The sequence below is a fragment of the Astatotilapia calliptera genome, chromosome 15, assembly GCF_900246225.1.
Source record: "Astatotilapia calliptera chromosome 15, fAstCal1.2, whole genome shotgun sequence".
NCBI lineage: Eukaryota > Metazoa > Chordata > Actinopteri > Cichliformes > Cichlidae > Astatotilapia > Astatotilapia calliptera.
Window position 1 is genome coordinate 3,318,457 of NC_039316.1, and position 12,828 is coordinate 3,331,284.

The following is a 12,828-nucleotide window of genomic DNA, read 5'->3' on the forward strand; positions in this document are numbered from 1 at the left end:
TCATTTTATTTTCTCCTTTTACGACAAAGTGCTTCCTGGTTTGAGAACAACGACAAAAAACAAAAAAAATATAACGGAAGTTTAAAATGAATTGAAATAAACTGTAAAACACGTCTTGGATAAATGAGGTGGTCTCTTTCCTTTTGTGTGTTTGTTTTGCTTCTTTGCAGTTTTTGTCTGCTGTCATTGAAACAGGTGCCATAAATTACTGCTGCTGAAACACATGTGAGCGCTTTTGTGCAGTCTCAGTGTGTTTTTAAAGTGCACATTTGTGTAGCCTGTTTGTGTAATGAATGCCCCTGCAGAGATATTCAGTCAACGATCAGTTATGTGATACAGTTTTTACATATGATTTGGTGATGAGACCATTCACAATTCAACCACTGGAGTGTGACGTGTTCCTTAAAGACCACATTTACAAAATACAGTATTCACTAAATATTATTACTATCATTATATGAAGATTGCTTTTTAAAACCTTTCATAGTGAGCTGTGTAGTTATTTTCACATCTTTGTTTATATTGCTGTGTTTTCAAAAGAATGAATCAACCCACATAAAAAGCCCATCAAGACACAACATGAACTGCAGGGTTGTTGTTCACTGATAAAACTTCATATAACTTCTGAGCGCAAACACCGCACCAGCTGCTACACCACGGCTGTCCAAGCCGCTGTACTCGACACGTTCTGATTAGTGAGGCCAGCAGGTGTGAAGGACCACTTTGTTCTCATCGCTCAAACATATACTCACCCGCTTGTTACAGCCACGGTGCACAAAAGAGCATCTCTGAACACACAACGCATCAAGCCTTGAAGAAGATGGGCCAGAGCAGCATATAAAGACACCTGATGTCACTAGTCAGATACAAACAGGAAGCTCAAGACTGGATGTATGCTTGAGGTCACAGGTTACAGAGCTAGAAATCTCAATATATCTTATATTTTTATATTTTATTTTGTTGGGTTATTTTTTATACTTAAAAAAAACAAACAAACAAAATTCATTTGTGATGTATAGTTGATAAAGTTAAACCAGGAAAAAATATAAATATCACCTATGCCCATCAAAAACACATTTTTTTTAAGTTGCCTATTTTGTTTGTTGCCCTTTTTAAAGTATATTTGGGATCTCCTCGCTCTACCCAGTGATTTGCTGTATTTTAGAAGCAATTATCATTTGATTAATGTTGCATAAATCAGGTGAGGTTCAGAGATATTTGCAGTAATATTAGCACAAGTGAAACTATGCATTTGTCATAGTATTAATAACAACACAAATTATTATTATTATTAATAATGATAATAAATTGTCACATCTGTTTGTGCAACTAAACCAGAAACTGTGTATAACCTCATGTTTACGAACTTTGGGAACCCCCACTATCGCTAGTAGCACTGTTATCGCTGGGTTCAGTGAAGTCTCGCGATGTTTCCTTGTGACAGAGGATAGTGGCGACGAGAACTGGCGTGGGACGGAGTGAAGAGAGTTGTTATCGAAGAGGGAGAAGAGACAGCGGCAGGAGCAGAGCAGGGGGTGTGTGAGTGTGTTTGTGAGGTCCTAAAAGGAGCACAACACGGCGTGAATGAGAGAGACAAGCTGGCGAATTTCAACATGGCATCCGGAGATACGCTGTACATTGAGACAGACGGCTCGGAGATGCCGGCCGAGATTGTGGAGCTCCACGAGATAGAGGTAGAGACGATACCGGTGGAAACTATCGAGACCACGGTGGTCGGCGGGGATGACGACGACGACGACGACGACGGGCAACCCATGATCGCGCTCCAGCCACTGGTCACGGACGACCCCAGCTCGATCCACCACCACCAGGAGGTTATCCTAGTCCAGACCCGGGAGGAGGTGGTCGGTGGGGATGACTCGGATCTGCATACGGACGGCGGTGGAGGGTTTGAGGACCAGATCCTCATCCCGGTGCCGGCTCCTGGGGTGGAGGACGAGTATATTGAGCAGACTTTAGTGACTGTGGCTGGGAAGAGCTCAGTGGGTCGGGTGAAACGAGGAGGCGGCACTGGTGGGAAGAAAGCGGGCAAAAAGAGCTATTTAAGCGGCGCTGAGGCCGGCGGAAGAAAATGGGAACAGAAGCAGGTGCAAATAAAGACACTGGAGGGGGAATTTTCTGTTACAATGTGGGCATCGGGTAAGTAACCTTAGCCTAGCTGTGTTTTAACAGCTCCGTTGTTAGCCGTTGCATGAGGCCTCATTACCAGGGCGTTGTCCTGCTGCACCAGACTAGTTCCTGGAGTGCTCCGCCGCACCTCCATGAGAAGCGACGTGTAACACAATTTTTCGATCCAAACCCCCGCTGTAGTATATCGAAATGTTTTTGTTTTGAAGGGAGGCCATGTTTTAGGTGTTGCTGGGCGCCGCCATATTCCCCGAGACGAGTAAGTATGGCGGCGGCCCCGAAAAAATGGCGATAGTCGTGGCCAGGCAGAGATGGCGGCGGTGCTCGGGGGAGTGAGAGAGAAGCAGCTGGGTTTCGGGGGGTTTTCTTCTCTTTAGGCCGCGAAATTGTGGCACTTTAAATGCACAAAAGCAACTGATACAGTACCTAGGTGTCTACTGTGTGATATTCGCTTATATTATGAGTCGGGAGCTGTTTAGCAGTTAGCTCTGGCTGCTGTTGCTGCTAGTTAACCAGACAGCTCTGCTTCTGCATAAGGCTAGCTCCATTAGGCTAGGTGCAGAGTGATACTGAGCAGGTGGGAATTTATAATCGCATAAAAGGCTTTTATGGGCTAAACGAGAGCTCATATTATCTGTGCCTGTGATTTATATTACACAAACTATATAAAGAACTGTTTATCAGAATAACTTTTAGCAATATACTTGTCTACATGTTTTCTGAGTGGACACCGCAGTCATCTATTTTTAGTGCTCTCTGCTGGTTGGTAGTGAGTAGGAGTCATTTACACACATGCACATCTTATTTGCACGCTTATCTTGTTATGTGTTTGTGTGTTAGTGTCTCTTTGTGTTTGTGTGTTTTATGTCATTTGAATTATTTTTGTTTAACATATTTCAAACATGGAATTAATTCCCAGTTTGCATAATCTCTTGAAAACAAAACTATTGTAAACAAGATACTTATTTGAATTAAGAAAAAAATAACAAGTTAAAGTTTGCAAAGTAAAGGTAGCCATATGGTGAATAACAGGTAAACACCCTAATGTGAATATGTGCTTTTATATTCATTTCTCCTGGGTAATTATATTTAAAAAAAAAACCCAGGGGGCACATGTTTCCAGCCTCCTGAGGCTTGTAGCCAGGGTAACACCAATATGTTATCGGTTCAGTCTCTGTAATGTGTTTCTAGATGATAATAAAGACATTGACCATGAATCGGTGGTGGAGGAGCAGATTGTTGGGGAGAACTCTCCTCCGGATTACTCCGAGTACATGACGGGGAAGAAGCTGCCCCCTGGTGGTATCCCGGGGATCGACCTTTCAGACCCAAAACAGCTGGCTGAGTTTGCCAGGTGAGTGTGTGTGTGCCAGCACCCCTGCGTCAGTCATCCCCAGCTGTAAACAGACCTGTTTACACTGTCCACACAGTTCTGATGAATATGCACAACAATACCGCTGCTGCTCACGAATGCCATGAGTCTGAAAGGTCAAAAACACACAGGGTAAATTTTAGCTGCACTCTGCTAAACTCTGGAGTTTTTTTCCTTAGTTTTCCTCCCAAGAATTAAAATGTCAAGGTTTGGTTACAAAATGTAATTAGGATTTAATAACTGTGTCAGGTATTACACAAACATGCCTTGTGATTATTTTCTCTGTTTAATGTTTGTGCACAAGTGGATTAGGCCATGTGTAGAGTGTTTACTGGAGAAGCTAGGATGTTGTTACTAAATCAGACCAAAGAGAGGCTTTCTGTTTACCCTTATTATATTGTGTTTTATTATGAATTGACGATTAATTGATCACAAAAGCCCGTGGTGCACTATTCAGTGTCCAGTGGGTCATTTTGTGAGGTTTTTCTTTTTTTAAATTAATTGTTTGTTATTGCCTAACAATGTCTAGTTGATTTTCTTATTCTATCAAAACAGTGCAACAGTTAACACTGAAGGAGTTGTTTCTTTTTTGTGTTTAGTTTAGTTACTTATTTGCAAAGAACAATGATAATGCTGTGGTATATTATTTACCAGGTCTAAGAAGTTTATAATGGTGAGACTAATTGCTGTGAAATCAGTGCGCTGACGTTTACTTAACTGTTGATATCAGTCTGTTTTAATCTCTGTTGATGTTTCAGTTGTCCCTTTTAGTTGAGTTTTTTGTTGTTGTTTTTTTGACTCTGTGTCTCAAAAACCATGATAAGGTGTTTAAAAGGCCTGTAAATATTACATTAGTTGGATTTTACTTTAAGCGTACCAGTGTTTATTTGTAAATAGATGTATACCTGTAATTGGTCTTGCTGTTTTCGTTATGTGTGTCTTTTAAATGCGTTTAAATGTCCTTTAGGAGTCAAGTTAATCAATAATCTGGTGTAACCTGGACCTGTAGATAACACAGGAGCTTATTTCTTTATTTTTTTTTATTTGCAGAATGAAACCCAGGAAAGTCAAAGAGGACGATGCCCCCCGCACGATAGCTTGCCCTCATAAAGTGAGTTCATTGATGTGTCCCTCCTTGTCACTGTTCTGGCCATCACTCCTGATGGGTTTAAAAGTCTTGCACTTTGTTGCTTTCCGTGTAATTGGAAATTTCACTGAAGGTTATTTAAAAGCACTTGAGTGTATTGATTTTTATGCGTGCACTAGAACAATCAGGCCTTATCTGAATTAGCTAATGTAAATGGGTTTTGTTCGCTCCGTGAGCTGCTTGCTACTTCAGTGTGAGGCTTTTAAGAGTACATTATCACTTCAGGAGAGAATAGGGGCACTCTTACTCTATCCCACTGTTTTTCACAATTTAAAGATGTGTCAGAGAAACTGCAGAAAATGCTGAGCTCCCTTTAAGCATGCATTAGCAGAGAAAACCTGAACCTTGCTGCAAAGCACCTTACTAACTGCTTCTTCGCTCCTTCAGGGCTGCACAAAGATGTTCAGGGATAACTCGGCCATGAGGAAGCATCTCCACACCCACGGACCCCGTGTGCACGTTTGCGCCGAGTGCGGCAAGGCCTTTGTTGAGAGCTCCAAGCTCAAGCGCCATCAACTCGTTCACACAGGGGAGAAACCCTTCCAGGTTGTCCACACACACACACGCACAGACTTTCCATATAAAGCTTATAAACTCAGCACTGCAGGGTGCTTAATTCAAGTGAAGGAAAATGGGCTAAGTAATTTCTCCCTGATGAGATTCACCCACCAAATGTCAGTAAAAGTTTATCTTTGGTGGGTAAATGACACCGGCTGGAATTGTTTAAAGTCTTTTCAGACAATTTCTGCTCGAGCGATTTTAACGAGTGATTCTGGATAAACACTGGCATATTTTCATTGAAATGAGACCATTGCTGTGGAAGGTTTTAAAGGCGCACTGTTTAATCATTCCTCTGCTCCTCTCCCCTCAGTGCACCTTCGAAGGCTGCGGGAAAAGGTTTTCTCTGGACTTCAACCTGCGCACGCACGTGCGGATCCACACTGGAGACCGGCCCTACGTCTGCCCTTTCGACGGCTGCAATAAGAAATTTGCCCAGTCAACCAACCTAAAGTCTCACATTCTCACACACGCCAAAGCCAAAAATAACCAATGAGAACGTATCCGTCAGCGTCGAGTCACGAAGACGAAAAAAGAAGAAAGGAAAAAAAAAAGAGCATTCTAGCGACACACGTGAGACCTCGTTTGAAGATGGAATGAGAAGCTTGAGACTTATTGATTTATATTAAAAATCTGACAGATTAAAAGACTTAGAACACTGAAATTCAGCTGGTTTTTCCTGAGCCCCCTTTCTTCTTCTTCTGCTGTCATATTGGATGAGGAACGCAGTGACTATTCCCTAAAGCCCCAGCCAGCACAGTCCCTTCGTTTCTCCAGTGGCACTCAGCTGCCAGAAGATGGAACCCATGGACAAACATCAGAGACTTATTTTTACCGGAGTGATCAGAGAAGCAGCGGGCTATTAGTATTTTTATTTGGTCGCATTGCTTTTATTTCCCTCAAGTGTGCATATTGTACACTTGACTCAGGCTGTGTTTAGTATAATTGTGTTTTGTTTTGGGTTTTTTTCTCCTGCATTAAGAGATCGTACCTATGATACAAAAGAAGAGGCCTCAAGACTTGTTTGACCTGTTTCACATGTATACAAAGTTTAAAAAAACAAAACGGCTGTATCTTTGCATTTTCACACCTTCTTCGGTTGTATTTTTCTCTAACCACAGAATAACCTTGTATACTTGTATTGTATGGCTGTATTAAAATTCAGTAGACATAGATAGAGGTGTGATTTAAAGTGTTAACCGATTAAACTTTAGTCATGAGTTGCTTTATATTTTCTAAGAACCGTCTTTACACAGATGAACAAGTAATATGATCTCACTCAGAGCCTGTCACAGTCAAATTACCTGAAGCGTGCTTTGAATTGACTGCGAGACCATCACTTTCTTTGTTAGAATGTAATGTACAGACGTCAACCATGAACTTCCTTTGTTCATATTTACACACATGTATCTCACCTGCCCACCAATAAAATGGGTCATTCCAACTCTGAACTTCACAGTTAGTTTTTACTAAAGTGGGTCTTCTTTGAGAGTGACAAACTTTGTGTGACTGTCAGTCTGCTGCTGCGCAGCATCTCCTCTGGCACCGTGCGCCATGTTAATAACCGAGAGGGAGCCAGAAGGAAAAAGGAGGAGACGGTGCAATGTTATAAATGATTTTTCTCCAAAAGTGTGGAAAACAAGTTGTGATTAAGTCCTAAAATACTGATACGCTTATCTGACACTGTTCCAACTGCTCCTTTGTGTGACTACCTAATCAGCCAATCACATCACTCATTGCATTTAGGTATATAGACATGGTGGCCTTGTTGAGTCTGTGCAATGAAAGTTAAGGCAGTGCTGAAGGCAAAAGGGAGCCCAACCCAGTACTAGTAGTATGAATGTGCGTAAATGTTTGACAGAAAGCACTTAAGCATAGAAAAAAGTTAATGGGTGAATGAGACACGTAGTATAAAGTGCTCTAAGTGAAATTTATGTAGTTTACTCCCCCAAACAAAAGACAACAAAGTAGCCTGATGTTAGCCCGTTCCCAGTTGTCAGCTCTGATTCTTATGTCTTAAACTGTCCATCATCAGTTTTCTCAAAGGTGGAAGGTGTGTTACGCCCGGGACAGGTGATGGACAGGTGTAGGCATCAAGCACAAAGAAAGGTTCCAGTCAACCAGGACGGGAGGTTCACATTCAGAGTTTTATTGGTTTACAAGACCTGTGTTGGCAAATGGTATGGGCACTGTAATATAATTTTAGATCTCTTTAATAGTTAATTGCCTGGGTGACCTCTCTTTTGGGGCTCTCCTCAGCTCTTCCCAGGAGGGTGGCACGGTTGCCCCTTTGGTGGTCCTCCTCGGGTCCTCGTAGTCTGGGGCCTCTGGATGTCTGGGGCCTGGATCTCCTCCATACCTGCTTCATGCCCTGGGGGACGGGGCTACGGCTCCCCACACTCCCAGGCAGATTGTTACATGGAGAAACCTTTTGAATACAAGCGTGCTGATCCACACAGGTGTGCACACAGGTGTACACACGAGTGTTCACAGACACGAACTACACCTTTCTTAGCTGCTACCTCAAAGCACATTATGCGCTGTCGATCTTGCGTGCTGCACAATAATATTTAATATTTAGTATCTACTGTTATCTACTGTTAGCTAGTTTATTGCGATGGTGTTGTATTTATTATGTTGCTCTTTTTTGTTTGTTTTCTCTTCTGTTTTTCTTTCTCTCCCTCTCTTTCTTTCATTCTTTCTCCCTGTCCTATCCCCTAGTCAAAAAAACAAAAAAGTTAATTGCACTACTGAGCATTCAAAATAAATTAAGTAGAAAAGTTTTAGATTCACAAGATGCAGGGTTCTTTGTGCAGACTTGGTGGAAGGCTGTGTGCAGAAATGCAGGATTGAACCAGAGCAAGGTCAAGAAACAATAGCCCTCACAGATAGATGATGCCTCAGATGCATGAAACTAGGTAAGAGGTCAGGCTGCATGCATATGTGTGTGTGTGTGTGTGTGTGTGTGTGTGTGTGTGTGTGTGTGTGTGTGTGTGTGTGTGTGTGTGTGTGTGTGTCCATCACTAGGTGAAGCTGCAACTGAGGAAGGAGAAGAAGAGAACAACCTGTCCGCCAATAAGGGGGGCTAAAGGTCTAAACCACGGCCCTTCTCAACGGTTTTTGACCAATCAGATAGATGCACATTCTCTTTTATAAATATGTGTATGGCTAAGTTCTCTCTTCCGGGAGTTGGCTACAGAAAACTGTTGCAGACTGTGGTTTTCTAACCGGAAGGAGATTTGTGTACATGAATTATTCTTTGAACTGGTTGAGGCAATAAATCTGTTTAACTTGAACTGGACCGAAGCTCTCTTTATCTTAGAAAAAAGAGAACATGTGTTGACTCAGGATAACATAACAGACACATATGTATACACTTGCCAAAATGCACAAAATAAAGTGTCTTATGACCCACCTTTCCCCACTTCTCTCCGTTAAACCAGTGGTTTGGCTTCATGCCTCTACATGTCGTTTTTATTCTACCATAAAAAATGAATAAATACTAATATAAACATAGGATAAAACATTAGTGGGGTGGATATAACAGCAAGAAGGTCCTTCCCATGTTTGTGTGAATCCTCTCCTGGTACTCTGGCATCCTGCCACAGTTATGGAGGGCATAGGCCTGCGAATATGAGCATGACTGTGTGTCTCTGTGGCCATGTGACCCTGTCATAGAGCGAGAGGTGCACCCCACCTCTCGCTCTATGACAGCTGGGTTAGGTTCCAGCCTCCCACGACCCTGAAATGGATAAGTGAAAGAAAAATGATGGAAAATATTAGTATGTGGGAAGAAAATCAATAAAATCTTGAAGCACCTCTTTGACTTACTGGGCTTTAAGTGATTTGTGACTCTTAATATTTAGCAACCACATGATCCTCTATGCAGATGACTCAAAATCTGAAAGGTGTGTAACAGATAGTTCCAAAGTAGGTAAACCTATAAAAAGATATCAACACAAAATGTCATTGCAGGTAGGATTAGCTGATGCAGAAAGTGGTTTTACTTGCACAAGCAGGCTTCATGTAGAAGTGTTCGAGTCAACGGCTGAATATTTCAGAGTCATTCTTAAAGCAACACGCCATGGACACATAAAGTTTATACTGGTTTTTGTGGCCTCAATCATCAAAGATTCGTTGGAAGGAAAAAAAATGGAGCAGCATTTGATGGGAAAAATTATAATTTTTTTGAGTTAAGCATGGAGGTGGAAATCTCCTGCAGTGGAGTCAGTGGCATGGGAAAGATTGCACAAATAGAGGGATGAATGGATTCAACACAAATGGTGAGGAAAATGTCACGCAGTCAGTCATGACAATGGAACGTGAAACGAGTCTGACTTCTACAATAAGACAATGATCCAAAGGAGCTGTCAAGCAGCCTGCTCAGCCTAAAAATATCTTTCATATTGTGTGAAACGGAGCACCAACATTTGAAGAATAATTCTGTTCAAATAAAAAAAGTGTGGCTGTGTTTTTTAAATAACTGCAGACTTTTGCATACAGGTCCACCTAATCTACCAGATACCTGTCTATTAATAATAATTATGTGGTTATTAAACTAGAGGTGGGCAGATCGATTCAAATAACGATAGTATTGATCAATACTCTGTATTTAACCTTTTCTTGTTGGCTGTCACATGTATTTGATTTATAGCCAACAACAGATTTAAACAGAGTAAGCTTCAAGTTTCAAAATACATGAAAAGCTGAAAGTTGTGTTTTATTGTGTTAACTTATTATTGTGGAAGGTCAAAATCACTACAGTGATTTAGTGGTTGCAAATGAATGATTATTAATGATTAAGTTGTGACACATTGCCCTACACGAGCTGCCTTTATGGGTTAAAAGTATCAGTACTGGTAGCAGCAATACTGCCCCTGTATTTATTTGGTAGTTAAAAAATACCACCATTTACAGTATTGGAGACCACTACATTAAACATGACTAGTTTTACTTTACACTTTATGCAGAGGTCCTTTTGATTTCTTGTTATCAACAAGTGCTAGTAGTCATATGACTCACACCACCCAAGACTGCAGGGTTTATGCCTGTAGGCCCGTTCAGCCTTTCAAAAATCACCCCTTGAGTCTCATTTCTTGCAGCTAGCAAACACACTGCAGGATTTCCAAAGCATATGTGCATTTCCCCCCTAAAAGATACAAAGAAAACAATATTTAATCCTCCACAAAGGCAACATGTGTCCACCTCCATTCATATTAAATTCAAGGATAACAGGCATTCTAAAAGCTGCATAAGCTCAGTGGGATTTCCTTCCTCCCTTGTCGGCTATCCACTTGCAATTTTCAAGTTTACACATAAGTCCAATTCCGCTTTCCGCTCAGCCAGCAGGATTAGCACAACTGTCTACCTCAGCATCCTGCTAAGATCCTGCTCTTTGCCCTGATCCTAGTCATCCTGCTGCAGATTCCAAACCGGCTCCCACCGCCCTCTGCAGGCAACACACTTCAGTGATCTCACCCAGGCAGCAGTGCTATCCGTGGTGCTGATCCCCAGGCAGAGGCTCCATCACCCAGCAGCCTCCGAGGAGGAAGAAATTCTCTGAGTTTCCTACAGTGAAAAACTCCCGTCCTCTCTCTGTCACGTAAAATCATTCAAAAGAAGGAAAGGAAAACAAAAAGGAACCCGAGCTGGTCTGCATCTCTGTTGAGGAAATACATTGATTTAACTTCAGTGCATTCCTGGTGTTTCATTCCTCCGTACACACCTGCTTTAAATTCAGTACCAGGCTCAATTTTTCCCCCATCTCTACCTGAGACCAGCTTTGACTGATGTGCAAGCCCATCTTTGTGTGGAGCATTTATTTACTGGATTGGTTGTTTTGATTGACAAAGGCAGGGGAGAGTAAATGCACTACTTGTTATGCAGCCGAAGTCTGTCAAGCCTCCAACACCTGCTCTCTTTCAGATGCTTATTTCATTATGGCTCCTCTCTCCCAGGAGTCAAGACACTTGTGTGTTTGTGTGTTCTTTTTTCTTTTTATTTCTTTCGCTCTCTGTTTTTTGTTAATCCTGTGCTCGATGTTTACCTGGATCTTATCCTCTTTCTCTCTCCCTCTCCCTCACTGCCTCGGACTAGTCTCGGCTTATTTGCAGCTGAGCGTGGTCTCACCTAGTATCTCGATCTTTCTTCCATTAGTTTGCCCGTTCCTCTCCTCTCTCTCTCCCTCTGTGCGTGTGCTCCTCTGACAGGCAAGCAAGCAAACGGCTTACAACACTGAAGCACACCAGGCAGCCTCAGCTGTACGGTACACACACCCCTCACACCCCAATTGCTGCACCACTGAAGCCCCCCTCTTTCATCTGTGAACAGAGACTAAATCGGGAAATCCGAGCAGATCAACTCTCAGCCCCGTGTGGTTTATTATTTATTTTAAATTTCTTAATAACACTTGCTCTTGCATACAGTCCTGTGCTGGATGCAAACATGCAGAGACACTCAGATAAGCAAACATCGATTTAGCGATTTGTTTGATATATTTATGCATCATTTGCGTGTTTCCACCTATTAAAGGTGACTGCAAATCTATCCAAATTGGCTCTCATGTGGGCTCCACTTTCACCTCCACTACATCCTTATAATGAAAGCCTGTCAGCGACTATTATGCTTAACTGGTCCACTGCTCGATCACACAGTCAATTTGGTGGTAAGACATGCAGAACAGTAATAACTCAATCTCATCTGAACTGTAGGTCAAATCTCCCAACTCAAATCCACAGTTACACACACACACACACACACGTTTCAATCACTTCAAGTGGCGTTTTTTTTTTCTTCTTTCTTTTTCGCGGTGAGCACAGCAAGAGATGCTATTTCCATGCAGAAAATATGTTACCAAGGTAACAGAGGAGAGGGAGAGGGAGCATGTATGTGTGCGTGCGTGAGAGAGAGAGAGAGGGAGAGTGAGAAAAAGGCTGAGATGTAGCCCCTGAATACCAGGACTGCTGCTGCTGCTGCTGCAGACGTAGAGCACAGCATCCCACCCCTGCCAGCATCAGTGCAGCAGCTTTACAACCCAGCATACAGCACGCACATGAAGGCTGGTTTTGAATGCTTTCAAATGTCGAGACAGCTCGGTTTTCACTTCCCACTTCATTTGCCGAAGTCTCACAAAGTAACAGAATCACATTGGCTGTATTTCACCCTTCAGTTTTCGTCGGCACTTCATCTCTCGTCACTTCTCTTCCTTTCCAAGTCTGTCTCTATATATAGACAGCCTTTCTATCTTTTCTCTGCTCCCTCCCTCCCTCCCTCCCCACCACACCACACCACCTCTCTCTCTCAGTCTGTTTACACCTGTCTCCTCTCCCTCATCTCGCTGTGTCCTTCAAGCTCAAATTTACTTCACAGATACCATAATTAACTGCACTACACTGTTGCCAAAGCAGGCTGTACAAGGTTTATAATTTATAATGTGGAGTGCAATCTGTCCCAATTTAAGAGAGAGACAGCAACCCAGCACTTCACTGCACTCTCTCTCTATATAAAACATCTACAGTAAAATGATAAAATACTAATAAAAAGCAGGTTTTACTAAAATATGTTGGTTTCTAGTTCTCGAGCAAGAATATTTATTTCTTTTTTT

The 12,828-nt window shown here is 42.2% G+C and overlaps 1 protein-coding gene across 2 annotated transcripts; it reads left to right on the top strand.

Annotated features, from left to right (window-relative positions):
- The first annotated feature begins 1,392 nt into the window (after nucleotides 1-1,392).
- On the top strand, nucleotides 1,393-6,681 carry yy1b (YY1 transcription factor b). Of its 2 annotated transcripts, none has more exons than XM_026142957.1 (5): nucleotides 1,393-2,160; nucleotides 3,340-3,502; nucleotides 4,571-4,631; nucleotides 5,055-5,213; nucleotides 5,539-6,681. In XM_026142957.1, exons 1-5 carry the CDS (start codon nucleotides 1,614-1,616, stop codon nucleotides 5,719-5,721), a joined length of 1,113 nt encoding a protein of 370 aa, XP_025998742.1. In that variant the 5' UTR covers nucleotides 1,393-1,613; the 3' UTR covers nucleotides 5,722-6,681. The 2 variants fall into 2 exon arrangements, with proteins under 2 accessions (XP_025998742.1, XP_025998743.1); XM_026142958.1 differs by having other exon boundaries at nucleotides 1,394-2,160; nucleotides 3,352-3,502.
- The last annotated feature ends 6,147 nt before the right edge of the window (nucleotides 6,682-12,828 follow it).